This window comes from Cervus canadensis, chromosome 6 (genome assembly GCF_019320065.1).
Source record: "Cervus canadensis isolate Bull #8, Minnesota chromosome 6, ASM1932006v1, whole genome shotgun sequence".
NCBI lineage: Eukaryota > Metazoa > Chordata > Mammalia > Artiodactyla > Cervidae > Cervus > Cervus canadensis.
The window spans coordinates 38,912,420-38,940,325 of NC_057391.1; the positions used below are offsets into that span (position 1 = coordinate 38,912,420).

The 27,906-nt window shown below is 48.8% G+C and overlaps 1 protein-coding gene across 1 annotated transcript in view; it reads left to right on the forward strand.

Moving 5' to 3' along the window:
• STARD9 (StAR related lipid transfer domain containing 9) overlaps window positions 1-27,906 on the forward strand; it is a 118,985-nt gene that overhangs the window by 82,540 nt on the left and 8,539 nt on the right. The window contains 7 exon segments of the mRNA XM_043471591.1: window positions 2,801-2,997; window positions 3,437-3,893; window positions 5,978-6,237; window positions 6,752-15,977; window positions 16,139-16,315; window positions 16,728-16,911; window positions 17,265-17,402. Coding sequence (XP_043327526.1) covers window positions 2,801-2,997; window positions 3,437-3,893; window positions 5,978-6,237; window positions 6,752-15,977; window positions 16,139-16,315; window positions 16,728-16,911; window positions 17,265-17,402 — 10,639 coding nt within the window.

Sequence of the window (27,906 nt, forward strand, 5' to 3'; positions counted from 1 at the left end):
CCTTGTGTCTCAGGTTTCCTTTCTGTCCCCTCTCTCTGGTGGGGCGCTTCTCTGCTGGGAGCCTGCAAAGCTAGTGCTGACTCCAGAGCAGGGGAGGTCGGCCCCTTGGCAGATATCTGGACCTGAGAGCAGTTTGTCCTTGAAGACTCTTTGTCATCCGTGTTCTTAGCATTGTCCCATTTGGAATTTGGGGAACTTAGCCTTAAGTGCCTAGAACCCAGGGACACTCGCTGCGGCCACTGTCACTGTCTCCTCTGCAAGTGGGTGCCACTGCGTTTCTGCTGTGGAAGCCTCCAGAGTTGAGCAGCCAGAGGGCCCGACGGAGTCCTGGCAGTAGCCAGAGGTGCTGGGATCCCCCAGGGTGAAGGGCACCATCTGAGAGGGACAGAGGTCATCAAGTGCAGGTAACTGAAGACTGGTCCTTGGTCATCTACCCAGCGTGGGGCATTAGGCCAGCATGTTCTTTTTCACTTGCTTTCTGGGAACTTGACAATGTGCTCAGCACAGGAGCTGTTTTTAGTCTGATGGTGTGTGACTCCTCAGGTGAATGTGCAGGGTCTGTGGGGATTCTTCCAGACTGCCTCTCTTTGCAGGCCTGCTGCCACTACTGGGTCTGCAGAAGCTGATGGCTAGCTACAGCTTTCCCTGGGGGAGGGTAAAGGAGCTGTCTTCTAGGGAGAAGCTGATTGTACTGGGTTGGAGAAACAGTTCGTTCAGGTTTCCATAACAGCTTGCGAAAAGCCCGAATGAACTTTTTGGCCAACCCAATAAATCTGAGAGTCAGGAAGGAAACTGGACACTCTCAGGGAATTCAGAATAAAGGTCTCCTCCCTGCCTCTTGTAATTGATGGTCTGGATCTTTGTTGGGTATGTCTTAAGACCCTCTGATGGGTTCAGATTTGTAATTCATCTATGTCCATGGTCAGACACAATTTGGAGCTGCGATGCAGGTATGATACATACAAATGTATGTATCTTACATACAGCCTAAAATGTTTTTCACCACTGTTTTTTCTGTTTGTGTGGTGTTTACTGGCTTTTGATTCCATTTGCTAGCCTCTGCCACATGTTTTCTGTACACTCCACTGTGTGTGTTTGGCCTTTTGATCACAGCAGCAGCACCCATCTTCCCCAGAGCACCCTGGTGCAGGTCCCTGGACCCACTGCAGTTTGAGCCCCATACAGCCTCCTTTCCACAGAGGAGCCTGCCGCTGTGTCAGCTCCCACCCATGCCGCTGTGCCTGTTTTCACTCTCCCACCCTTCCATCCTTCACTGTCCTCCTCAGGTTACATTAAGACATCTTAATTTCTTCTGAGCCAAAAGTAGCAGACTTTCTGTGACGGGCCAGATTGTGTTTTACGCTTTGCTGGAGCTGTCCAGCTCTGCCAGCAAGACACAGAAACCCCGTAGACAATACATAAACCTCAGGTGTGGCTGGGTTCCAGTAACTAGGTTCACAAGAACAGGCTGTGGACCATGTGGCCCACAGGCTGTAGTTTTTGGACCTCTGCTTTCATTCTTCTCTACAAGGTGGTAAATCTCCTAAGTGGAGTGGACCCCTCAGAGCTCATTGCTCAGCCAGTTTGCCATCCGCTTCTGGTGTCAAGTCACTGAGTGAGTCTCTAAGCCTGAGAGCCGTGGACTCCTTGGGCTGGGATGAGGGCCGAGGGTAAGCTAAGCACGGCCAGATCCAGCTTATGTGTCAGCTTCCAGCAAACCCTGAACCTTCCTGGATGCTTCCCCTCTCACCCCAGAGCAGAGCCTCATGCATTTGGCTCTTTTAGAAACCTGAATGGTAGGAATTGACAGGTCCTGAAGAAACAGCATGGGAGGCCCATGCGTAGAAGGCATGTGAGACTAAGGGAGAGGGTAGCATGAGGGGAGAAGTTGTCAGTCTTCAGAGGAAGGCTCTGACTTGTCCATGGTCCTGCAGGAACCTGGTGGTAGAGTAAAGCATGACTGAATCTGGAATTTTCTTTTTCTTCTTTTGGTGGAGGTGCTGGGGCATGAATCTGAGTCCTTGTGTAAGCCAATAGAACCTTTTTAAATTTTGTATGATTGGAAAACTCAGCTATACTACAAATGATCAACTCATGGCTAAATCATGTTTCATTTATATCCCCAACATGTCCCCGATGCCTCCCCACTGGATCTAAACACATCCTGGATAGTTTCACCAGTAAATACATCAGCAGGTGTCTCTGAGAGGTGAGGTTGAGCCTAAAGGTCTTGAACCCTCTTGCAGGGCTCGCTTCCTGAGACCAGCCCTCCCCTGGGGTCCCTGGGGCCCACGCAGGTCAGTGTACGTCTGAGTTCCCTCTCCTCCCACTACTAGATAGAGAGGTGCAGTTGTGGGCTCTGAACGTGGATGAGAAGTTCTGTTCCCACCATGTTTCCAGAACTTCTGCTCAACTCTCGTTATACCACATTTTCAGCAGATACCTTTTTATTCTCTTCTTGTTTTTTTAATGACAGGGTTTCTTTATTTAGCTAAATTTTTTTTTCAACAACAAAAAAAAACCCAACCATTTTACTTATCTGTTTTCCTTAACCAAAATGAACTTGTGCTTCTGCTGAACCCACAGTCTAGGAACATGCTAACCTCAGGACTGTTCTCCCCTCCCGCACTGTGACATCACGAGCTGCCTGTGACACCGCGCCCGTGTGTCCCAAGCTGTCAGGAGTCCGGAGCCCTCTGCGCCCTGTCCAAGGCAGGGTTCCCTGGGAGGGACTGAGGCCACTGTGGTTTGTACTGAGCTGGGTTTGCATTTCCCCCGGGTGACCCGGCCCCTGTGACAGGAGAGCGCTGGGAGAGCAGAATGACAAGGACCACTGGCCACTGAGGGCTGGAGAGACGCCTTACGGGACCCAGATTCCGCAGCAGCAGCAGCAGTGCCTCGTGGGGGATGTGAGGCAGCAGATCCTAGTGGGACAGATTAGAGCCAAACAGGAAGCGGAGCAGGAACAGCTGCACGCCGGCCTGCAGGTTGAAGACGGTAGGAGCCTACTTGCCGTTCCCATCTCTCTGTGACCCCCAGCCTTCTGTGTTCTCTCCTTTGTTCTCTTTGTGATATGATGGAATCTATGGTATGTGGGGTTCTCTCCCCTCTTTTAGAGACCAGAGGCTCTTACAAGGGACTGGTGCCTCATCGGGGTGATGGGTCTCCTGCCTGCTCCTTTGTATGCACACATTTGTCCAGGCTCTGCTACTGGCCTGTGTGTGTGCCCACTGCCCTGCGGAGGCCAGGGGCTACATCCCCTTGATGTGTGGTCAGGGGGGCTGTCACTCTTGCCCCAGAGGGCCCTGTGGCCCTCATCCCACCCTGTCCACCTGGCCAGCTCTTCACTCTGCGCAGGTGCAGCTGTGGCCGGAGGTGCCTGAGTCCAGGGAGGGAGGGAGGGCTGACCTTCTCTTGGGGTGTTTTTGGTTTGCAGACCAGCAGTGGCTGCTCAGAGGAGAGACCTGGCTGGCCAGCTCGCGGCAGCAGCCGCAGCAAGACCACGCAGCCGAGAAAGAACTTGAGGCTGCAGCGCCTTCTCATTCGTGGTGCCAGACAGACCCCAAGACTCAGCCATCCCCCCAGGTCCAGAGCCAGAGCAGGGTGGTACACCCGCAGTTCCTGCGGAGACACGAGCGGAGCATCTGGCGGAAAAGAGCCTCATTCAAGCTGGAGAGGATCATCAAGAAGCAGAGGCTGCTGGAGGCCCACAGGGGACCTGAGCAGCTCAGGGCGCTGTGCTGGCTCCAGGATGACCGCCCCCGGAGGACCGCCTTCCCAGCCCTCCGCCCTGGTGCCCTGGTCCCAGGGCCTCATCGTAGAAGCAGGTTGACAAGCTGCAGTTCTCTGCGCTTCCGAAGGCCCTGCAGCTGGCACTCAGCCCAGTTGTGCAGGTACAGCCCACGGAGGCCGCCTGGAGGCACCAGCTGAGGTTTACAGCCCCTTCCCAGGGCCTCAGTTTCTTCCAGCTGTGAAATGGAAAGATGTGTCTACTCTTCTCTTGCTCATCACTTTCTCTCTCTTCCAACCACTCTTCTTTCTCTATAGTTGGAATCTTCTAAGACTGCCCCTGCCCCACTCTGAGCGGCAGCTCTTGCTTCTTTGGTGACATCTCCTGAGGGAGACTCTCAGCCTCGTCTTCCCTGTGCTCCAGACCATGGCTGTCCACATATTCTTCCTTGTGTAGGTCCTGCCCCCTCCATCTCATGCTGCCCCAAACCGCAGTCTGTTCCCACACCCTTCCTCCTCCCCCTCCCACCCGACCAGCAGCTCCAGTCAGCGTCTCAACCCCCTACCATACTGAGCACATGGAGCGCTGTCTCTCTGACTCCTGGTTCAGCTTAGGATCCTCCTTTTTCCTTTCTCCTTCACTCATGTTCTGTCAAGGGGAGGATATGCTGTCTTCCAGACTGCTTGGAACAGAGGGCTGTGTCCACCTCTTTATATGCTCTGGGCCTCACACAGGGCCTCGCCCATATTAGGTGCACAGTTAGTGTCTGTCCGTGTTAACGTTTGCTCACCGATCACTCATAGTCTTCAGAGTATGTGAAACATTTCCAACACACAAAGTGGAAAGAATCATGTACCTGTCACCCATAGCAGGTGTCACGATTTGCTTTGTCTCCCCTCCTTCATGTTGCTGATGAAGTATTTTAGAACAACTCCTATACAGCATGTCATTTCAATCCTACAACAAATATATACAGTTCTGAAAAATAAGGGCTTCCCTTGTAACCATATTGTCATCACACCCAACAAAATTAAAATAATTATTCAGTATAATAAAAAACCTAGGCCATATTCAAATTTCTCTAGTTGCCTCAAAATATATATTTATAGTTAAATTAAGACCCAATAGGATATATACACTGCATGTGGTTATTATATCCTTCAAGTTTCTTTTAATCATCCTTTTTTGCTTTTTAATAATTTGTTCATGTCATTAATTTGTTAAAAGTGGATCATTTCTATGCAATGTGCTGCTTTATAGATTTGTTTGTTTGACTCTTTATAGAGCCGTTTAAGTTATTCTTCAGTTCCTCATGTTGGAAGTTTTCCCTAAAGGCGTGATTCGATTCAGATTCCGTTCAACCTTTTTATAAGTAAAGAAAATGAGGAACACAGTGTACTTAGGGCTACTTTAAGAGCCAAGACTCTAGTCTGCAGTTGCCTTGTGTACCTGTAGACCCTAAAGGCCATGAAATGAAGTGAAAGTTGCTCAGTTGTGTCCAACTCTTTGCGACCCCATGGACTATACAGTCCATGGAATTCTCCAGGCCAGAATACTGGAGTGGGTAGCCGTTCCCTTCTCCAGGGGATCTTCCCAACCCAGGGATCAAACCCAGGTCTCTCACATTGCAGGCAGATTCTTTACAAGTTGAGCCACAAGGGAAGCCCAAGAATACTGGAATGGCTAGCCTATCCCTTCTCTGGTGGATCTTCCCAACTCAGGAATCAAACCGTGGTCTCCTGCATTGCAGGCGGATTCCTTACCAACTGAGCTATCAGGGAAGCCCAAAAGGCCATAGGGACCTAGTTTTAACAATTTTATTTATTTATTTTTGACTGTGCTGGGTCTTCATTGTTGCATGTGCTTTTCTTTAGCTGTAGCAAGCGGGGGCTACTCTCCGGATGCAGTGCATGGGCTTCTTATTGTGGTGGCGTCTCTTGTGGGGCACAGGCTTTAGTAGATGTGGCATGTGGGCTCAGTAGTTGTGGCTCTCAGGCTCTGGAGCACACCGTCCATAGCTGTGGCTCAGGGACTTAGTTGCTCCGCAGCATGTGGGATCTTCCAGGACCAGGGATCGAACCTGTGTCTCCTACATTGGCAGGCAGATTCTTTACCACTGAACCACCAAGGAAGCCCTGGCCTAGATTTAAATCTCTTTCAGAGCAAACTAAGGGGGACTTTATATTCCCTCTGTCAGCAGGAAGTAGGGACCTCTGACTTCTGAGATGGCTTTCCTTGTCTCCACAGTGTTTTCGTGAATCGGGACCCCTCCACCACATTACCACCTGTTGCTGACCCTCCTGAGCAATTCTCAGAAGAGTATCTGCCCCTGGCTGCTTCTTACCCCCCAAAGATAGGGCATCTCATCCAGCATGCCCTCTGTTCCTCAGGCGAGGGGCACTTCGGCACAGCCAGGAAGGCCCTGACCTGGAAGGGAGCCTCACCCCTGGGCACGTGCCTCACTGAGAGCTCCGAGTCGGCCAGTGTCCAGGAAGTGGAGAGAGTGGGTAAGCAGCCCTGTCAGATGGTGGCCCAGAGTTTAGCATCTCTGGGCCAGTCAGCTCACAAGCGAAAGCTGTGGGATAAGCTGAAGGTCCTTACCCCTTCCACTCAGACCAGGAGGGCTAAGGCCACACACCAGCAGGGTGGTGAACAGAAGGGAACCTTGGGCCCATGAGGCTGTTGAGGGAGCCAGTTGCAGTTCCTCACATCTTCATGGATCCAAATAGACATTTGAGCATGGAAAGGCAGCCAAGACTTTCTGGGCAGGATCCATACCACTGTCTCTAAGCGGGGCATCAAAAAGACAGCAGAGGGTCCTGGCAGCTAGGGTTGAAAAGTCCTCTTGCTTGTCTCATGGCAGCCTTTTGAAGAGGCAGCATAGTGTGGGGGACCCAGACACCATGGCCTCACTCACAGATTCCAGCCCCGTAGTGGCTCTTGAAAGAGGAAAAGGTGGTGATGTATCTGACTCAGATAGCGGTTACTCAGTAGGTTCTCTCTCCTGTGTCTGTGCCAAAGCCCTGCCGGCGCCAGTGGAGCTGGAGGAGCCCCAGGGGAAGGAGCGGAACCTCCCAGAGCCAGACAACTCCGAAAGTGACGACAGCCAAATATCTGAGGACTCGCTGGCTGAGAAGGGGCCCGGAAACCCACGGGAAAACTCAGGACACAGTTACCTCACCAGCAGCTGTGGCCACGGCCAGGCCAGAGCGCAAGCCTCTGGGAGGGGCTTCACGACATCCTCAGACAGTCGACCATTCACCTTGGCTCACAGGAGTGTTTCCCTCGACAGTCTGATTGATGCTGAAGAAGAACCGGGGGACCATTGGCAAGGAAAGCCTTCCTTTGCTTCAACTGATGAGATGCCCACAGAGACTTTCTGGCGCCTGCAGAGCCCCATTCTGCCTGCAGGGGGCCAGGAGGCAGTGTGCAGGCTTGGTCCCATCAGTCACAGAAGAGCCCCCAGGCTAGATGCCATCTTGTCAGTGAGCAGTTCATTTTACCTGGAACCCCAGCCGCAGCCGCCCTGTGAACAGCCTGAGGTGGCGGTGGAGCGAAGCCCCACAGAACCGGCCACCACTCTCCAAGACGTGCAGCCCTCCAGAGGGAGCCCTCTGGTGTCCATGGATTCCTGGTTCTCCTGTGACTCCAAGATCAATCCCAGCAGCCCCCCACGTTCTTTATGTCCAAGTCCCGACATCCAGGAGGTTCAGCGCTGTGGTTGGGAAAGGCCTGGATACTGGCTCAATATAGAAGAACTCAAGTCACCAGGTGCAGAAACCATCCTGCCTTTCAGCACCACACTGCCCCCGGCCAGCACTGAGCTGCCTTGCAGCATTAGCAGTGTGTATACAGATCCCGTGTCTGGGTCTGGGTCCCTCTGGGACCCTTGCAGCCTTCCTCAGCCAGGAGCTGAGGGTACCTCTCAAGCCAGTGGGGTCCCTGACACAGCCCAGCAAGGCATCTCTGAAGCATCTAACTCTAGTGTGTCCAGCCTGTTGGCTGCCTCTGCCAGCTCATTTACTTATGTTGGCAGCGCCTGTGAGAGAGACTGGGCTGCCCTTCAGCAAAAATACCTCCTTGAACTGTCTCATCCTGTTTTGGAGGCCACGGGAGCCCCCAGGCCAGTTTTCCCCTCCCTTAGGCAAGACTCTGGTCCTCCAGTTCAAGCTTCCGGCAGGGGAGGAGATGGTGTATTGCCAGTTGGTCCTGGGGCATCCAGCAGCCCAGATTTCAACAATGTTCCAACCCATCTGTCCAAAATTAGGCGTTTGAGAGCAGAGAAAGAACAGGACAGTCTGAATGTCAAGGTAGAAGGTACTTCAGATTTCTTTACAACTAGTGAGAAAGAGGTGAGTCATAGTGGAACTTACTCAGCAGATGTAGAATCGTTGACTTCTGGACCTACAAATGCACAGGTCTCTGCAGCAGAGAACAAGATGGCATATCCCATGACGGCAGCACGGGGAGTCAAAAAGAGCAGCTTGGAGGAGTCCTCTCAGAGCAGCGAGAAACCTGGACTCATGACATCCTCTGATGAGTGTTTCATCCTGAAGAACCCTTGTCACCATATTGTCACCATAGCCACCAAAGACCCCCATTGGCCCCGAGGCTGGGCTCCTTTGAGGAAGAAGAGAGCAGGCCCGGTGAGGCGATTAGGTCTGAACAGCCACCGCCCCCCTCAGGAAGAGAAGACAGACTCCCAGGAGAGCTCCATGGAAGCGGGCAGAAGACACAGCAAGCCTTCCTGCTCCTTTCCGTCTGGTCCAGAGCTATACCTTCACTCTGCTCCCTGGAATCCACTTCCATCTTCCCTGCAGCCACCTCCCTTGGAAACATTCTATGTGACCAAAAGCCGAGATGCCCTGACAGAAACTGCCTTGGAAATTCCAGCTTGCAGAGAAGCAAGGGTTCCCTCCCCACCCCTCAGGGAAGCCTGGGGCTTTGGACATGAGCACCAGGTCCTCCAAAATGTGTATGTGGAGGACAAGTTGCCAGTACAATTACAAAACCAGAATTCCCAGATTGCATCATCTCAGCAGGTCGCAGCAGAGAGGCCAGTTGATTTGAATGCCAAGGAAGTTTGCAGAGAAAAAGGGAAATGCCTTGGAAAGGTTAAAGAAAGAAGCCATAATTCGGTTTATTTTTTTGTCACTCAGAATGGACATTTTTTCCCATCTACCAGCATAAAAGTATGTGAATTTGAAAATCAAGTTGGAATTTTAAATAAACAGAGTCTTCCAACGCTCAAGCAGGGAGCAAAGGCTCCTATACAGTCCTACTGCAGTGTTTCCTCAAACAGGTCTGGGTCAGGGAAGCCTCTCCTTGCGTGTGAATCTGAGATGGGTGAGGAAGAAGAGCAGGGGCAGAATGCAGTCCTCACACAGGCTCAGGCCTTTGACATGAAAAGACACTTTCCTGCCAGGGTTAGGTCTGATTTCACCTGTAAAACCATCTATTTAGCCCCTGACAAGGATAAGCCACAGGATGCTGCTCTTCCTTTGAAGTCTAGATCAGTACGTCATCAGGTAAGCAGCCCAGAGACAATGGCCCTGGGTGAGAGTCCAGCCCATAAGGAGGAAGGGAGGAATGAAACTGGGCTTCTTGGAAAAGCACCCCATTCCAAAGATGGCTCAGAAGAGTTTAAGCTTTCACAGACTGAGTCCACATATGAACAATTCCAGTCAGTTACATGCTCTCAGGAAAGAAACCTCAGCGAATGCAAAGTCCCTGGAAAAGCACTTAAAACAAATCCCAAAGAAGAACCTCCTGGAAAGACATGGGATGAAAGAGTTAATAGTGCCAGTGAGATGGCTAGGCTAATTAGGAGTGTGATGCAGCTGGAGAATGGCATCTCAGAAATTGAATCCAAACAGGGTAAGCAGTTGCACGCTTCTCACCCACCAGGAGTCAGCAAGGAGTTCATCTTCCAGTACCAACAGGACCAGGAGACAGCTGACAGCGTGCTAAGGACCGGCAGCTTTGGAAACCACCCGCCCTTCAAGAATCAGCTGACTTCTCCCAAATGGACAGACGATGTTATCTGTAGGGATGGTGAAGCTGGGGAAGTGGAGGTGAATGGTAGCACTGATCCCCAGGGACCTGGAAGCAGATTTGTGAGAGGGCATACCTACCCAGCTGTGCTAAACACACCTGCCAAGGACTCTGGTGGTTATTTAGGGGTGTGCACAGTTTGCAGAGAATGCACCAATGCCTCTGCTCACCCGAGGACGAAATCTTCAGCCAGAGCTCTGCCATTGCAGCCCAGACCCGAGGGGACTTCTGAGGAGGGCAAGCTGGTGAATGCAGTGCACCTCAGACGTCAGCCCCGCAGCTTGGGAAGTCTGGAGGAGCTGGAGACTTTGGAGGGTGTTCAAGAAAGCCATCCTGCCAAGTGCATCCATCGTTTTCAGCAAGAGGAGCCAGCAGTTCAAGGCAGAGTGGAAGAAATGGCTGCTCAAAAAGGGAGCCTAGAGGAGAAAAACACAGTCTCGGCGACTCAGAGACTGCCTGGCCAGTGCCACCATTGTGTGCACACATTGTTCGGCCACAGGACCGGCCTGTCACCAAGCCAGCCAGACTCCTGCATGGCCCCTTGCCAAGACCTGAGTCACACCTTGCTCTTGAATTCAACAAGGCTGCCAAGAAGCTATCTTTATGCACCTGATACTCTAGGCATCTCTTCTGTTGACTATGTGTTGGATCCTACCGTGCTGAAAATGCCCACCAGTCCCTTGGTAACTGGAGCGGGGCAGCAGGACCAGAGTGGAGCGTCTGGACACCACAGCCTGCAGGGAGATGACAGATGGGACTCCTCTGTGTTGCACTCTGCTTGGCCTGGATCTGTGACACCCACGGCCACTGGACCTCGTGGTCAATCCAGCGTACCAGGGAGCGTTCCCCTGGCTGCCGAGGGCAAGAGGTCAGCAAGCACTGGTCCCCAAGACCAAGGAGGCGACCTTAGAAGCAGCTCGATGCGCCTGGATAGCAGGGTAGGTTCTCCTTCCAGAGATGAGGCAGCTGAACCAAGAGGACCAGACAGAGCCGGTGCCCTGAATGGGGCCTCTAGCCTGCTTGAGAGGAAGGTTGGCAGCCCCTTAGAAGAAGGAGACAACCAAGGCAGAGAGGTAAGGCAGGAGGCCGAGGACCTGAGTCCTGCTGGTGGGGCTTTCTCAGTGCCTGTGTCCCCACCAGGGGTCCCTCAGCCAGAGCCCTCTGCTCAGCCACCCACAAGCCTGGCTGTGTTGGAGGAGATGGGACTGGCAAAGACTCAGAGGAAGCAGCTTTATGACGTGGTGGCTGGGGGCACAGTTCTGCCTTCCAGCAAGACTTTATTAGAACCTGAATGTTCTTCAAGGGCCCCCAGCAGGCTGCAGTGTCCACAAATGGGCCAGTCAGTGGCTGACAGGACCACAAATGAGGCTGAAGCATGGAATCACACGGCATCTCTCTCTGTTGAACCAGGACACCGATCAGTTGACAAGAGGACAACGGTCCATCAGGCCATACCCCCGTCTGCAGACAGCTTCCACTCTCTGCCCAGCACTGACACTGACGTGGGGCCACAGTGTCCCTCACGGACTTCCCCCCACACTGAGCCCGCTCCAGGTGGGAGCCATTGTACCAGAAAACAGGAGTGTTTCCTGGGAGCAGGTGAACAATCTGTGTGTCACACAAGCTCTTCTGAAATCACAGAGAAAAACAAAGCAACCGGAGCGGCTCCCTCTGCTGGTGCTCTGGGCTCAGGGAATCTTGCTTCTTCAGCAGCCTCCAGGGAGGAGGGCAGGAGGGTGAAGACAGGGGAAGTGGTGGCTGCCTCACTTTCTCAGGCCCCTTTTGAGGATGCTGGGCGGATTGCACAGGGGCGAGAGGCATTGGCTGTGGCTGAGGGCATGCTCCCTGGCCATCAGGAGAGCAGCCCAGCCCACCAAGAACCTGCGACTCCGGACTGCACGTGGGGAGGAGGCTCAGGTACTGTCCAAGCCATTGCACAGGGAGAAAAAGCAGCCTGTTTTGAAAGTCGCCATGTGACCGCAGATGTTCAGAACTCAGCCAGCCTCTCGGAGCCTAACCAAGACCAGGGCCAATGCCTCGAGGCTTCCACCAGCTCAGAAGAAGGGAGGGCGAATCCCACGTGGGGTGCCGTCCTGCCCAGATCCCTAAGGGGGGTTGGACCGGAAGCTCCCTCGCAGCCTCGTGTGAAGCGGGAAGGGAGTATTGGCTCTGGGCTGGCAGAAGCCTGCAGGGCCGGCGTGGAAGGTCCCAGGCCAGCTCTGTTGCCGGATCAGAGCCCCGGGGGAGTCAGAGAGGAGGCCCCGAGCAGATGCCCGCAGGAAGACTCAGGTGTTGGTGTCTCCTCATGGAGCCCTGGTGGCAGCAAGACCCTTGGCCTATCCCAGAGCCAGGAAGAGAGCAGATCTGGTCCTTGCTGGCAGCCGCATAGCCCTCAACCTGTTGTTTGGGGTGCCCGTTCCTCCCCTTCCTCCACCTCACTATGTTACAGAGATGGTGACCTGGGCAGAGGGGCTTCCACAGCCCCTCTACACTCTCACCACCCTTCCAGGGTCCCTTCCAGGGCCTGGGGAATGGAGAGAGGAGAGGGCCGTGGCGGGGAACCTGGCGTGCTGTTGGCGCATGGCCTTGAGCCCAAAGGCATTAAGGTAGAGCTGGGGCCAGCAGACGGCAGCACCCCAGAGGCCTCTGCCGCTGCGGTCCTACCTCTGACTGGGGGCTGCAGCTCTCCTGCTGCCCCCGACATGAGGACGAGCCCCCTCAGCCCCTTGCTTACTGATGGGAGCTCCAGGTCAGTAGGGGTTTCTGAGAAGAAGGCTGCCGAGAAGAAAGTCAGAGCCGAGCTTGAGGCTCTCCCTTCCCCCGAGGGCAGGTGCTCTGAGACACCCGGGAAGTTGCAGGACAGCTCTGTGGGGGGCCAGGGTGCACAGGGCTCTCAACCCAAGCCAGCAGCAGCGGGGGGACCACACACCCTGAATTTAAGTGAAGGGTGTGTTGAGAGTGAACTGCCGGAGGGACTACAACAGGGATGTTTGGGAAATGACATCAGATGCCTTCCAGAAGAGCCGCAACTTCCCCCAGGGGCCAGGGATCATGGTGGCTTGCATCCCCAAGCCAAACTCATAACAGAGTTAAAGTATGTCTCCAGATCCCAGGTTGACAGTCCGTGGGAGGAGGAGGAGCAGCAGAGAGACCAGGCTGCCAGTGGCCATGGACACCCTGTGGGGGTCAGGAGGCCCTGTGCTGATGAAGGCAGCTCAGACAGCTGTCAGATTAGAGGTGCAGACAGAGAGGGCAGGACAGTGGCCAGGTCCCCTGTGTCCAAGACGATCTCACCCAGCTTCGGTGACTCAGCCGCTGTCTCCTTAGGGCAACGCAGAGCACGCTGGCCAGCAGCCCAGGGCCCCGGGCAGCCCTCTTCTGGTGGGGAGCAGCTGGCGCCCCACCACCGGGGTTCACTTCCTATAATTGCAGTCTTGTCCGGTTGCAAATACTCCAGACCACAGTTCTCTGTGGTCAGCTCTTCCCGGTCTCTTCAGGAGCTGAACTTGAGCGTGGAGCCTCCTTCCCCAACAGAGGAGGATATCGCGGAGCCCAACCAACTGTGGGCCTCACACCCCAGGGGCACTTCCTCAGGAAAATCTGCAGTGAGAACATCTCTGAATGCTGAGGGTTGTGATCAGGAAGCCTTCTCTGACTTGGACAGTATTGCTACTGATCTCAGGCCCCTACCACTCGCACCCCCACCTTATTCAGCGACTTCAACTTTCTCGAGAATGCCAATCCCTAATCTCACGTCCGTCCATCCATCTGGTGCTCTGGAACAGGCCCAGTCAGGAAAGTCAGAGAGACTGGGTGGCCAGGCCAGACCAGAGGAGTGGCACTCCACGGATGTGGGCGGAGGAGCCCTGCTCTTGGGCCCCAGTGACATCAACCCCTGCATCCTTCCCTGGCGTCCCAAGGGGCCTGCGCGCACTGGCTGGAGGCAGCATGTATTTGGTGGTGCAGTCAGCATCTCCCACTGCCCCACATCGCAGGGTCTGACACCTCCAAACGTGGCCCAGAGCAGCATGGACAGCTGCCTAGAGGACCAGAGCTCCTTGCTTCATTCCCACCTCAGCACCTTGGCCAGCGCCCAGAGCATGTTGAACAAATGCAGCAGCGTTGGAAATGCCCGAGGTTCACGTGAGGCCTGGGAGGTATGGGGTTCCTTGCCTGCCCTGAGGAACCCCAACATCCTGATCAGCTCTGAAGGAGCAGCCCCCTCGAAGGGTCCTGATGAAAGAGCCCAGTTCCGGGGCACCCCTGATGAAGTGGGTTCTCTGAGGAGGGAGCCCTCCTGGGCTGAGGGAAGTGCTGCAGTTCCAGTGGATGAGATTATGCTGCTATATCCATCCGAGGTGGGTGGTCCTGTAGCTCAGTCCAGGACGGACACCTTGGAGCGAGGCACGCAGACCCTGGGCTGCGAGTCCCACTGGAGCTCTTCTGACTCCTCTGCCCGGTCGGGTCTGGCCTCCTGGGCCAGCATGCACAGCCTGTCTCTCCACCTCTCACAACTCCTGCACAGCACCTCGGAGCTGTTGGGGAGTCTCTCCCAGCCAAGTGTGGCCGAAAAGGAGTGGAATGCCAAGAGGGACACCCCTCGTGAGGTGCCCCAGACCCAGGTGACAGACGGCTCTACTCAGACCACCGTGGATGAGGGCATCCAGACTGACCTGGCCTCGCCATCCCTCCACCTCCAGGCCCCAGAGGCCGAGCCTCAGAAGGTCGATGTGATCCTTGAAGGGCTGGGCTCGGATCTTGCTAGCATGTCTCAAGGAAAGGGACATGTCCCCGGGACACTTCAGAAGAGAGAGGCAGAGGAGACGGTGTGGAAAACAGCAGGGCCCCTAGATCTTCAGGGAGAAGACACTCTTTGCAGGCCCCAGAGCACCCCTGTACCCTCATTCCACTTCAACTTTCAGAAAGGCCCCTTTGGGCAGAACCTGCCTTCTCTGAGCCCCCAGGCTTCTCCGAATGCCCTCCTGCCTCCCAGCTCCCAGCCAGAGGAGCCCTCCTGCCTGGCTGTTGGCAGACCCTGCCTCAGCGCACTTTCCTCCCCAGGGCCCTGCCCCCACACTGTGGAGTCTGCCGGGGAGCTCAGGGTGCAGAAGGAGCAGGGGTCCACCAGTGCCTTGCTGGTGGACAGGGCCTCCTCCCCGATCCTCACACTTAGTGCCAGCTCGCCAGGGTCGGGGATCCCACCAGGCGCCTTGTCTCTCCCGTCTCCCTCAGATCTTTCCCTTGACAGCCGCCAGAAACTCGTGTCCAGCCCAAGCCTTCCCCTTCCTGCCCCCCGGCCTCCAGTGGGTAATTTTTCTCAAACCACTGATGAGGCAGGTGGCTCTCAGAGAGCAGGGGCTCCATGTGGAGAAGGGGGTGCCCGCAGACCCTTTGGGGTGAGCTCCCAAGGCGGCCCACAGCAGAGCACAAAGCTCCAAGTCCGTTTTGTGCAGCAGTGTCTGCCCGGGACCACCGCCGGGGTGCAGAGCAGACTGTCGCCCCCTGCCCTGAGGAGCAGGAGCCAGAGGCTGACTGACAGCTTTCTGCCTGAGGACGTGGCCTCAGTAGAGTGTGGCTCGCTGAGCAGAAGGGGGCCAGGTGGATGGCAGAGCAGGACAGAGGAAAGGCGTGAGGGCTCAGCCTCGCCAGTGGAGCTGCGGCCTGCTCTGGACATTTCCTCTTCGTTGGGGGGCCTCCAGCGCCACAGCCCCTGCCCTTTCTCTGAGTTGACTGATACCCCAGGGCTCCAGGGTTGCATCTTGGGCCCGCCTGTGGCCTGCCAGCCTGGGGGACTGCTGCCCCCTGGTTCCCAGATGTACACGGCCCCTGAGCCCCAACATCATGGTCTGAGGGACCTCCCCATGCTTAACAAATTTAGTGACTGGTGTGGGCCTCAGAATGGCTCTCCTGGAGGGCCGGGTACCGTGAATTCCCTGGGGACCAGAGGTGATTGTGGCTCTGGAGAGCAGCCCCAGAGGCGCCCACAAGCCCCTGAGGACCAGAGCCGGGCACCAGAGTGGCCCCAGAGGGAGCAGATCCCCCTGAAAGTTGGGGCCCAGAACCTCTCCCTCAGCACAGAACTCACAGAAGCAAAACTGCACCATGGCTTTGGGGAGACAGACGCCCTGCTGCAGGTGCTGAAGAGTGGCACGGGGGAGGCGCTCGCTGCCGAGAAGGAGGAGCTATACGCCCGGTAAGGACCTGGCCCTGGGTGGGAGGCCAGAGAAGGCCAACAGCTGGCTGTTCCCCTCTCCCTGGCTCAGCTCTGGGATCTTCCAGGGGTCAGAGACAGATCTTAAGACAGAGAAGGGGCTTCAGGGTTGGCGTCAGTGACTCAGTCATGTTCTGTCTCAGGCCAAAACACACAGCAGAGACCCTCCAGAGGGAGCAGGCTGAGGGACTTCAGAACTCCCGCCGGACACGAAGCCTCAGCCCCAAGAAACAACTGAGCTTTGCTCGGGACTTTGACCTCCCCAGCCGGCGCCGAGAATACCTGCAGCAGCTGAGGAAGGACGTTGTGGAGACCACCCGGTAGGTGGACCCAGTGCCCTGCGGGGAGCCGGCTCGGGTGTGGGGTGAGAGCATGTGGGGAGTGGGGCCTGGACTGTAGTGTCCTGGACACCAGAGGCCACAGTTTTCTATGCCAGGAGTGACCAGGAGTGGGTCCTACGTGCCTGTGGACAGTGGTAGGCAGCTGTGGAGACAGAGGCAAAGGGAAAATGGAGGGTGGGAGGGAGCTGTGGAGGGGGTGGAGTGGATAGAGGGGGCATGATGTGCTATGTAAGGCTGCATGCCTGAGCTCAGGATGTTTATAAAACCAAACTTGAAGACCCTGTGGGCAAAGAGAGGATGGGTCTTTCAAGAAGATGGTGTTGAGCAGGCCTGGGCCATTGCCCACTGACCACGTTAGAAGGCATCTCTGCACCCCTTTGGTTTTCCCCAGGAGCCCAGGGTCAGCATCAAGGTCTTCTCACCCACCCTCTGACATAGAGCTGATGCTACAAGAATACCAGCGGGCCCGTGAGGAGGCCAAAGTGGAGATTGCCCGGGCCCGGGACCGACTGCGGGAGCGGACCGAACAGGAAAAGCTGAGAATTCGCCAGCAGATCATCTCCCAGCTGCTACGGGTAGGGAGTGGGACAAGCCTCTGATTTCAGGGTGGGCTTGGGCCTGGGGCAGACCTCAGACTGGGTCAGCCATCCCCATGCTGCCTCTGAGTCTTGGAACGTAGCATCTGGAGGAAGGTGTCAGGTCCTGGTGCCTGTTCAGAGCTGCTTCACTCTGTTTACATGTCATCCTCATCAGACCAGCTCTGGTCCCCAGGCAAGAGTCTGGGAGGAGGCAGCTTGTCACTATAGTTGGGATTGGGATGGGGGAGGCACGAGGGTATGAGGCTAAGGCAGGAGGCACTGGGAGGCGATGGGAGTGTGGGCAGTGAGGAGGCACCTGAAGCTGGTTGGCGGTGATCTGTCCGTCCCAGGAGGAAGAAAAACTACACAACTTGGCCACCTCTGGCTCCCGGTGCACCAGCTCTGACGGAAGCCTCTCATCTGGTGGCACCTCTGGCTATAATAGCAGCCCAGCCTTGCCAAGCCAGCTCCAGTCCCCAGACAGTGTGGTGAGTAGGCAAATGCGAGGCATGAACCAGGGGCCAGGACCGCTGTGATACTTTGGAAGTTTTGTCTCCCAGGGGCCACTCACTGCTGACATGAACCCTCATGAGCAATGGCCTTTGGTCTTCCCTGTGGTTTTGTCTCCCTTCCCTGTTCATTCATTCATTTATTCAACAGGTATTTATTTTGTGGGCACTATTTTAGTCACTGGACAAAATTGTTCTTGTCCTTAAACAGATTATTAGAGGGAAGTAGCTTGTTTTATGATTAATTATTGTTGTAGAAAATTCTATGAAGAAGGAGTGCAAAACAATATGAAACAGGAACCTGACTTAGTCTGAAGGATCAGCAAAGATGCTCTGAAGAGACTGTGTTTAAACTGAGACTGGAAAGCTGAGAGGTAGTTAACTCAGTAGAAGTTGGTGTCTGGAGATACTTGGGGGGCAGAAGAGCTTTCCAGGTGGAAGACTCAGCAAATGAGTATTTATGGGAAGAATTTTATGGGGAACTACAGGAAGGTTAGTGTGGCTGGAATGTAAAGAGTGAAATGGAAGAATCACACAAGAAAAGACTAGACAAGGCAAGGTCATGTATACTCTATTGAAAATTCTGGCTGCTTTCTAATCCATATGATTATGCTATTTCCCGAAGCTGCTGATGAACTTTTTAGTGGGGAGAATGACAAACTTGCCAGAGAAGAGGCAAGAACAGCCCCGGTAGACCCGCTTATGACTGTGGCAAAGCTGAGAGATGACAGTTGCTTGGTTCAGGGCACTGCCCAAGTGGAGAAGCCAATGTGCATGTGTTGACTAGAGAATCCACAGGCACCAGGGTGGATTGGAAGTTGGAGCCAGGGAGTGGGGGGAGTGAGAGCCACACATACTTTGGGCTCAAAGGGCTTGTGATGTCCATGTGATGAGGAGCCCTGGAAGGGACAGGTTTTGAGGGGAAGATCACCATCTAGTTTTGTATTGACTGTGTTGAAAGTACATGTGAGAAATGCAGGGGAGTAGTTGAAAATCAGGCAGCTTGGATCCAGATCTGGAGCTCAGAGGTGGCTGGGGATATAAAATCTGAAAGCAAAACTTTTATGTGTTTTATAAGCAAAACTTCACATAGTAAAAAAATAAATAAAAATAGTACTCAAATAGTAACAAAGGTACAGAATGTCAAGTGCGTCTTTCAGTCTCCTTCTTGCCTCCCCAGAAGCATTCATCCATCTCAGTTTGCTGTATATTTCCAGAGATATCCTGTGCATCTATTAGGATATGTATATCTTTTAAAAATATGTATATCTTTTTGTAAAGTTCATGAATGGAAGCATACTATACCCATTTTCTCTCTGCTCTTTTTCCTTAAAAATATTTTTTAGATATTGTTTCATATCAGTAAATCTGGTGCTTTTTTAAACAGCTGAATAGTGTTTTTCTCTTTTATTGCATGTTGTTTTGTTTCTGTTTTGTAAATAAGTTCATTTGTATCATCTTTTTAGATTCCACATACAAGTGATATCATACGATATTTGTCTCTTCTCTGTCTGACTTCACTTAGTATGATAATCTCTAGGTCCATCCATATTGCTGCAAATGGCTCTATTTCCTTTTTTATGGCTGAGTAATATTCCATTGTATATTTGAACCACATCTTCTTTATCCATTCATGAGTTGGACATTTAGGTTGCTTATTTGTCTTGGTTATTGTAAACAGTGCTGCAGTGAACACTGGGGTGCATGTATCTTTTTGAATTATGATTTTCTCCAGATATATGCCCAGGAGTAGAGTTGCTAGATCATATGATAATTCTATGTTTAGCTTTTTAAAGAATCTCCAGCTGTTCTCCATAGTGATTATACCAATTTATATTCCCATCAACACAGAGGGTTTCTTTTTCTCCACACCTTCTCCAGCATTTAGTGTTTATACACTTTTTGATGATGGCCATTCTGATTGGTGTGAGGTGATACCACATTGTGGTTTCAATTGATTTAATAATCAGCAGTGTTGAGCACCTTTTCATGTGCTTTTTGACCATCTGTATATCTTCTTTGGAGAAATTTCTGTTTAGGTCTTCTGCCCATTTTTTGATTTTTTTTTTTTTTTTAATATTGAGCTGCATGGGCTGTTTGTATATTTTGGAGATTAATCCCAGGTCAGTCACTTTGTTTACAAATATGTCCTCCCATCCTGTAGGTTGTCTTTTCATTTTGTTTATGGTTTCCTTTGCTGTACAAAAGATTTTTAAGTTTAATTGGTTCTTATTTGTTTATTTTTGTTTTTGTTTTCATTACTCTAGGAGGTGTATCCAAAAAGATATTGATGTGATTTCTGTCAGAGTATTCTGCCTATGTTTTCCTCTAAGAGTTTTATAGTATCTGGCCTTAAATTTAGGTCTTTAATCCATTTTTATTTATTTTTGTGTATGGTGTTAGTGTTCTAATCACCTTCTTTCACCTGTAGCTGCCAGTCCCCAGCACCTGTTGTTGAAGAGTGTGTTTTTTCTCCAGTTTACATTCTTGCCTCCTTTGTCATAGATTCACTGGCCATAAGTGTGTGGGTTTATTTCTGGGCTTTCTATCCGGTTCCATTGATCTATCAGTCTTTGTGCTAGTACCATACAGTTTGATTACTGTAGCTTTAGTATAATTTGAAGTCAGGGAGTCTGATTCCTCCTGCTGCATTTTTCCTTTTCAGGATTGTTTTGGCTATTCCGGGTCTTTTGTGTTTCCATACAAATTTTAAATTTTCTAGTTCTGTGAAAAATGCCATTGATAATTTGATAGGGATTGCACTGAATCTGTAGATTGCCTTGGTTAGTATGGTCATTTTGACAATACTGATTCTTCCAATCCAAGAACATGGTGTATCTTTTCATCTGTTTGTATCACCTTCAGTGTCTTTCATCAGCACCTCATAGTTTTCAGAGTATAGGTCTTTTGCCTCCTTAAGTAGGTATATTCCTAGCTATTTTTTTCTTTTTGCTGTGATAGTAAATGGAATTGTTTCCTTAATTTCTGTTTCTGTTTTTTCATTGTTAGTGTGTAGAAATGCAACAGATTTCTGCATATTAATTTTATATCCTGCAATGTTACCAAATTCATTTAGCTGTAGTAGCTTTCTGGTAGCAACTTTAGTATTTTCTATGTATAGTATCATGTCATCTTCAAACAGTGACAGTTTTACTTCTTCTTTTCCAACTTTTATTTCTTTTCTTTCTCTGATTGCCATTGCTAGGGCTTCCAAAATTATGTTAAATAAAAGTGGTAAGAGTGCACATCCTTATCTTGTTCCTGATCTTAGAGGAAATGCTTTCAATTTTTCATTATTGAGTATGATGTTAGCTGTAGGTTTATCCTATATGGTCTTTATTATGTTATGATAGATTCCCTCTATGCCCACTTTCTGGAGAGGGTTTTTTTCCTTTATCACAAATGGATGTTGAATTTTGTCAAAAGCTTTTTCTGTACATGTTGAGATGATCATATGGTTTGTATTCTTCAACTGATTAATGTGGTGTATCACACTGATCGATTTCTGGGTATTGAAAAATCTTTGCATCCCTGGGATAAATTCTACTTGATCATGGTGTATGATCCTTTAATGATCCTATTGTTAGATTGGTTTTGCTAGTATTTGTTGAGGATTTTTCATCTGTGTTTATCAGTGTTATTGGCTTGTAATTTTCTTTTTTTGTGATGTCTTTGGTTTTGGTTATCAGGGTGATGATGGCCTCATAGAATGAGTTTGGGGGTGTTCCTTCCTCTGAAATTTTTAAAAATTGCTTCCGAATGATAGATGTTAAGTCTTATCTAGATGTTTGATAGAATTTGCCTGTGAAGCCATCTGCTCCTGGACTTTTGTTTGTTGGAAGTTTTTAAGTCACGGTTTCAATTTCAGTACTTGTGATTGGTCTGGCTCATATTTTCTGTTTCTTCCTGGTTCAGTCTTGGAAGATTGTACCATTCTAAGAATTTGTCCATTTGATTGGCATATAGTTACTTGTAGTCTCTTATGATCCTTTCTGTTTCTGTGGAGTTAATTATAACTTCTTTTTCATTTCTAACTTTATTGATTTGAGTCCTTTCCCTTTTTCTCTTGTTGAGTCTGGCTAAAGGTTTGTCATTTTTGTTTATCTTTTTCAAAGAACCAGCATTTAGTTTCATTGGTCTTTTCTATTGTTTTATTTCTGCTCTGATCTTTGTGATTTCTTTGCTTCTACTAACTTTAGGTTTTGTTTGTTCTTCTTTCTCTAGTTGCTTTAGGTGTAAGATAAGGTTGTTGAGATTTTTCATTTCCTAAGGTGAGATTTTATTGCTATAAACTTCCCTCTTAGAACTGCTTTTTCTGCATCCCAGAGGTTTTGGATCATTTTGTCTCTAGACATTTTTTTACTTCCTCTTTAATTTCTTCAGGAATCCATTGGTTACTGAGTAACATTGTTTAGCCTCCATGTGTTTGTGTTTTTTACAGTTTCTTTCCTTGTAGTTGATTTCTAATCTTAGTATTATGGTCAAAAAAGATGCCTGATATGATTTCAATTTTCTTAAATTTGCAAAGGTTTGCTTTGTGGCCCTGGAGAAGGTTCTGTGTACACTTGAGAAGAATGTGTATTCTGCTGCTTTTGGATGAAATGTTCTATAAATTAAGTTCATCTGGTCTTATATGTCAGTCTTTTATTGATGATTGTTCAGTAGTTGTGATTCTGGTGTTTTCAGAGAGGAGGTGAGGTTAAGTCCTTCTGCTTCACCATCTTGTCTCCTCCCCATAATGATTGTTGAATAGAGTAAAACTTAAATTCTCCCTCCTACCACAAGCTTATTCCTGTGCTGCTGCTCTATTATGATTTGAAATTACATACACATGCCTGGAATACCAGATAGGGAAATATATTGGTAGAATTTTCAGATCATTGGCTTATCATAAAAGGATATAACTCAGGAACAGCCAGAAGGAAGAGATGCATAGGACAAAGTATATGGGAGGCACCACCCTCCCCAAATCACATGTTCACCAACTCCGAAGCTCTGTGGTATATTCCTTCTTGTTTGTTTTTTACATGAAAGTTAGGATTAGCATGTTTAGCTCAATTATAAAAACTTGTTAGTATTTTTAATGGGACCATATTAGATTTATAAATCAACTTATAGAGAAATCACATCTTATCCTGTTAATTTCCTAACCAAGAATGTAGAAGGTTTCTTTTTATGATTTAAAACTTTCCCTTCATGTGTCTCTGAAATTACATATCCAATTTCTTCTGCTTTATCTTTTTTATTTCTGTTATAAATGTATTTTCTCTTCCTTTATGTCTTCTGTCTGGTTGTTTTCTTGTACGTATGAAAGTTAAGTTGAATGCTATGTGTTAATTTTGTGCCCATACTGTTTTTTGACTGATTCTCTAGGTCCCACGTTTATACAGTAGTCACTAACACAGGTAGCTTAATTTATTATGTTAAAATTTCAGTTCTTTTTTTTTTTTTTTTTTTTATTAGTTTTGGATGCTAAATTACTTCACAACATTTCAGTGGGTTTTGTCATAACATTGATATGAATCAGCCATAGATTTACACGTATTCCCCATCCCGATCCCCCCTCCCACCTCCCTCTCCACCCGATTCCTCTGGGTCTTCCCAGTGCACCAGGCCCGAGCACTTGTCTCATGCATCCCACCTGGGCTGGTGATCTGTTTCACCATAGATAGTATACATGCTGTTCTTTTGAAATATCCCACCCCCACATTCTCCCACAGAGTTCAAAAGTCTGTTCTGTATTCTGTGTCTCTTTTTCTGTTTTGTGTATAGGGTTATCGTTACCATCTTTCTAAATTCCATATATATGTGTTAGTATGCTGTAATGTTCTTTATGTTTCTGGCTTACTTCACTCTGTATAAGGGGCTCCAGTTTCATCCATCTCATTAGGACTGGTTCAAATGAATTCTTTTTAACGGCTGAGTAATATTCCATGGTGTATATGTACCACAAAATTTCAGTTCTTAAGTCACACTAGCCACATTTCACATGGTCAGTAAACATATGTGGTTAGTGGTTACCATATTGTGAAGCCATGCCCTTGATTTTTTTTTTAAGGTATACACCACATCCTCTGCAAATAGTGATCATTTGACCATTTGTTTTCTAATTTTTGAACCACTATTTTCTTCTTCTTTTCTAATTGAATGAACCTAATGTCCCAGCATAAATAAAATAATAGTGATGACAGTAAACATCCTCATCTTATTTGAGGCTTTAGTGGGAATGCTTCAAGAATTTCCTTCATTTAAGCTGAACGCTAACATTTGAGCTGAAATAGATGTATTTGGCAATATTAAGGAAGCATTTATCTATTACTATTTTATAGAGTATTCTTATCCAAAAGGTTATTTCAGTCTCTAGAGATGAGTGTTTAATTGATCTGGGGGCTAATAATTCATACATTCTTATAATACTTTATATACTTATACATAGGATATCTTCTTTTAATGAACATTCAGAGTCTATTTGCTAATATTGTATTCAGGATTTTGTGTCAGTATTTATTAATTTTTTTCCTGTAGTTTTTGTTTTTACAGTATATTTCAGATTTTGGTATCAATGTTATACTTTTCATAGAAAAAAAAGGTTGAAATTTTCTTTTTCAGTGTTTAGGAATAGTTACAAAGGTAATGGAAATGTTTAATCCTATTGAATTGTCAGATTAAAGTCAGATGATGCCAGGACTTGGGGACATAGGAACCTTATAAAGTCTTATGACCCAGCAGTGCTTGTAGAGTTTATGAGGGAACATGTATGAAATTATTTCCTAAAGCATTACTTGAAGTGATAATGAGTTGGAACCCAGTAGAGAATCCATCAGTGAGAGAATAGATATATAAGATGTGGTCAATGCACATTTGTAATACTATGTAAAAATAGGTCAGTTCAGTTGCTCAGTTGTGTCTAACTCTTGGCTGACCCCATGGACCGCAGTACGCCAGGCTTCCCTGTCCATTACCAACTCCCAGATCTTACTCAAACTCATGTCCATTGAATTGATGATGTCATCCAACAATCTCATCCTCTGTTGTCCCCTTCTCCTCCCACCTTCTACCTTTCCCAGCATCAGGGTCTTTTCAGATGAATCAGTTCTTTGCGTCAGGTGGCCAAAGTATTGCAGCTTCAGCTTTAGCATCAGTCCTTCCAATGAGTATTCACGACTGATTTCCTTTAGGGTTGACTGGTTTGATCTCCTTGCTGTCCAAGGGACTCTCAAGAGTCTTCACCAATACCACAGTTCAAAAGCATCAGTTCTTAGGAGCTCAATTTTCTTTATGGTGCAACTCTCACATCCGTATATGACTACTGGAAAAATCATAGCTTTGACTAGACGGACCTTTGTTAGTAAAGTAATGTCTCTGCATTTTATTTTATTATTTTTTTTTGTCTCTGCATTTTAATATGCTATCTAGGTTGGTCAAAGCTTTTCTTCCAAGAAGCAAGCATCTTTTAATTTCATGGCCGCAGTCACCATCTGCAGTGATTTTGGAGCCCAAGAAAATAAAATCTGTCACTGTTTCCATTGTGCCCCATCTATTTGCCATGAAGTGATGGGACTGGATGCCATAATCTTATTTTTTGAGTGCTGAGTTTTAAGCCAGATTTTTACTCTCCTTTCACTTTTATCAAGAGGCTCTTTAATTCCTCTTTGCTTTCTGCCATAAGGGTGGTATTATCTGCACATATGAGGTTATTGATATTTCTCCCTGCAATCTTGATTCCAGCTGTACTGCATCCAGTCTGGCATTTCACATGGTGTACTCTGCGTATGAGTTAAATAAGCAAGGTGACAATATACACCCTTGACTTACTCCTTTCCCAATTGGGAACCAGTCTGTTGTCCAGTTCTGTTGATTTTTTGACCTGCATACAGATTTCCCAGGAGGCAGGTAAGGTGGTCTGGTATTCCCATCTATTTAAGAATTTCCCACAGTTTGTTGTGATCCACACAGCCAAAGGCTTTGGCGTAGTCAATGAAGCAGAAGTAGATGTTTTTCTGGAATTCTCTTGCTTTTTCTGTGATCCAACGGATGTTGGCAATTTGATCTCTGGTTCCTCTGCCTTTTCGAAATCCATCCTGAACATCTGAAGGTTCTCGGTTGATGTACTGTTGAAGCCTGGCTTGGAGAATTTTGAGCATTACTTTGCTAGCCTGTGAGATGAGTGCAATTGTGCGGTAGTTTGAGCATTCTTTGCATTGCCTTTCTTTGGGATTGGAATGAAAACTGACCTTTTACAGTCCTGTGGCCACTGCTGAGTTATCCAGATTTGCTGGCAATTTCACAGTTATCATCTGTTAGGATTTGAAATAGCTCAGCTGGAATTCCATCACCACCACTAGCTTTATTCCTAGTGATGCTTCCTAAGATCCACTTGACTTCGCATTCCAGGATGTCTGGCTCTAGGTGAGTGATCATACCATCATGGTTATCTGGGTCATTAAGATCTTTATTGTACAGTTCTTCTGTATAATCTTGCCACCTCTTCTTAAACTCTTCTGCTTCTGTTAGGTCCCTACCATTTCTGTCCTTTATTGAGCCCGTCTTTGCATGAAATGTTCCCTTGGTACATCTAATTTTCTTGAGAAGATCTCTAGTCTTTCCCATTATATTGTTTTCCTCTATTTCCTTGCAATGTTCACGTAAGAAGGCTTTCTTATCTTTCCTTGCTATTCTTTGGAACTCTGCATTCAGATGGATATGTCCCTCTTCTCCTTTGCCTTTCACTTGTCTTCTTTTCTCAGCTATTTGTAAGGCCTCCTCAGACAACCATTTTGCCTTTTACATTTCTTTTTCTTGGGAATGGTTTTGATCACCATCTCCTGTACACTGTTACGAACCTCTGTCCATAGTTCTTCAGGCCCTCTGTCTATCAGATCTAATCCCTTTAATCTATTTGTCACTTCCACTGTATAATCATAAGGGATTTTATTCAGGTCATACCTGAATGGCTTATTGATTTTCCCTACTTTCTTCAAATAAGTCTGATCTTTGCAATAAGGAGTCATGGTCTGAGCCACAGTCAGCTCTTCGTCTTGTTTTTGCTGACTGTATAGAGCTGCTCCATTTTCGGCTGCAAAGAATATAATCATTCTGATTTTGGTATTGACCATCTGGTGATGTCTATGTGTAGAGTCGTTTGCTGTGTTGTTGGAAAAGAGTGTTTGCTATGACCAGTGTGTTCTCTTGACCAAACTCTGTTAGCCTTTGCCCTGCTTCATTCTGTACTCCAAGGCCAAACTTGCCTGTTATTCCAGGTATCTCTTGACTTCCTACTTTTGCATTCCAGTCCCTTATGATGAAAAGGACATCTTTTTTGAGTGTTGTTTCTAGAAAGTCTTGTAGGTCTTCATGGAACTGTTAAACTTCAGCATCTTTGGCATTAGTGGTTGAAACATAGACTTGGATTACTGTGATATTGAATGGTTTTCCTTGGAAATGAACAAAGATCATTCTGTCATTTTTGAGATTGCACCCAAGTATTGCATTTTGGACTCTTGTTGACTATGAGGGCTACTCCATTTCTTCTAAGGGATTCTTGCCCACAATAGTAGATATAATGATCATCTGAGTTAAATTCACCCATTCTGGTTCATTTTAGTTCACTGATTCCTAAAATGTCAATGTTCAATCTTGCCATCTTTGACCACTTACAATTTACCTTGATTCACGGACCTAACATTTTAGTTTCCTATGCAATATTGCTCTTTACAGCGTCAGACTTTACTTCCATCACCAGTCACACCCACAGCTGGGCATTGTTCTCACTCTGGCTCAGCCTCTCCATTCTTTCTGGAACCACTTCTCTGCTTTTCTCCAGTAGCGCATTGGGCACCTACTGACCTGGGGAGTTCATGTTTCAGTGTCCTATCTTTTTGCCTTTTCATACTTTCCTTGGGGTTCTCAAGGCAAGAAAACTGAAGTGGTTTGCCTTTCTCTTCTCCAGTGGACCACGTTTTGTCAGAACTCACTACCATGACCCGTCCATCTTGGGTAACCCTACATGGCATGGCTCGTAGTTTCATTGAGTTAGACAAGGCTGTGATCCAAGTGATCAGTTTGGTTAGTTTTCTGTGATTGTGGTTTTCATTCTGTCTGCCCTCTGATGGATTAGGGTAAGAGGCTTGTGGAAGCTTCCTGATGGGAGGGACTGGCTGCGTGGGAATCCGGGCCTTGCTCTGATGGGCAGGGCCATGCTCAGTAAATCTTTAATCCAGTTTTCCGTTGATGGGTGGGGCTATGTTCCCCCATGTAGCTTGGCCTGAGGCTAAACTATGGCAGGAGTTATGGTGGTAATGGTTCAGTTCAGTTCAGTTCAGTGTAGTCGCTCAGTTGTGTCTGACTCTTTGCGACCCCATGAATCACAGCACGCCAGGCCTCCCTGTCCATCACCAACTCCCGGAGTTCACTCAAACTCACATCCATTGAGTCGGTGATGCCCTCCAGCCATCTCATCCTCTGTCCTCCCCTTCTCTTCCTG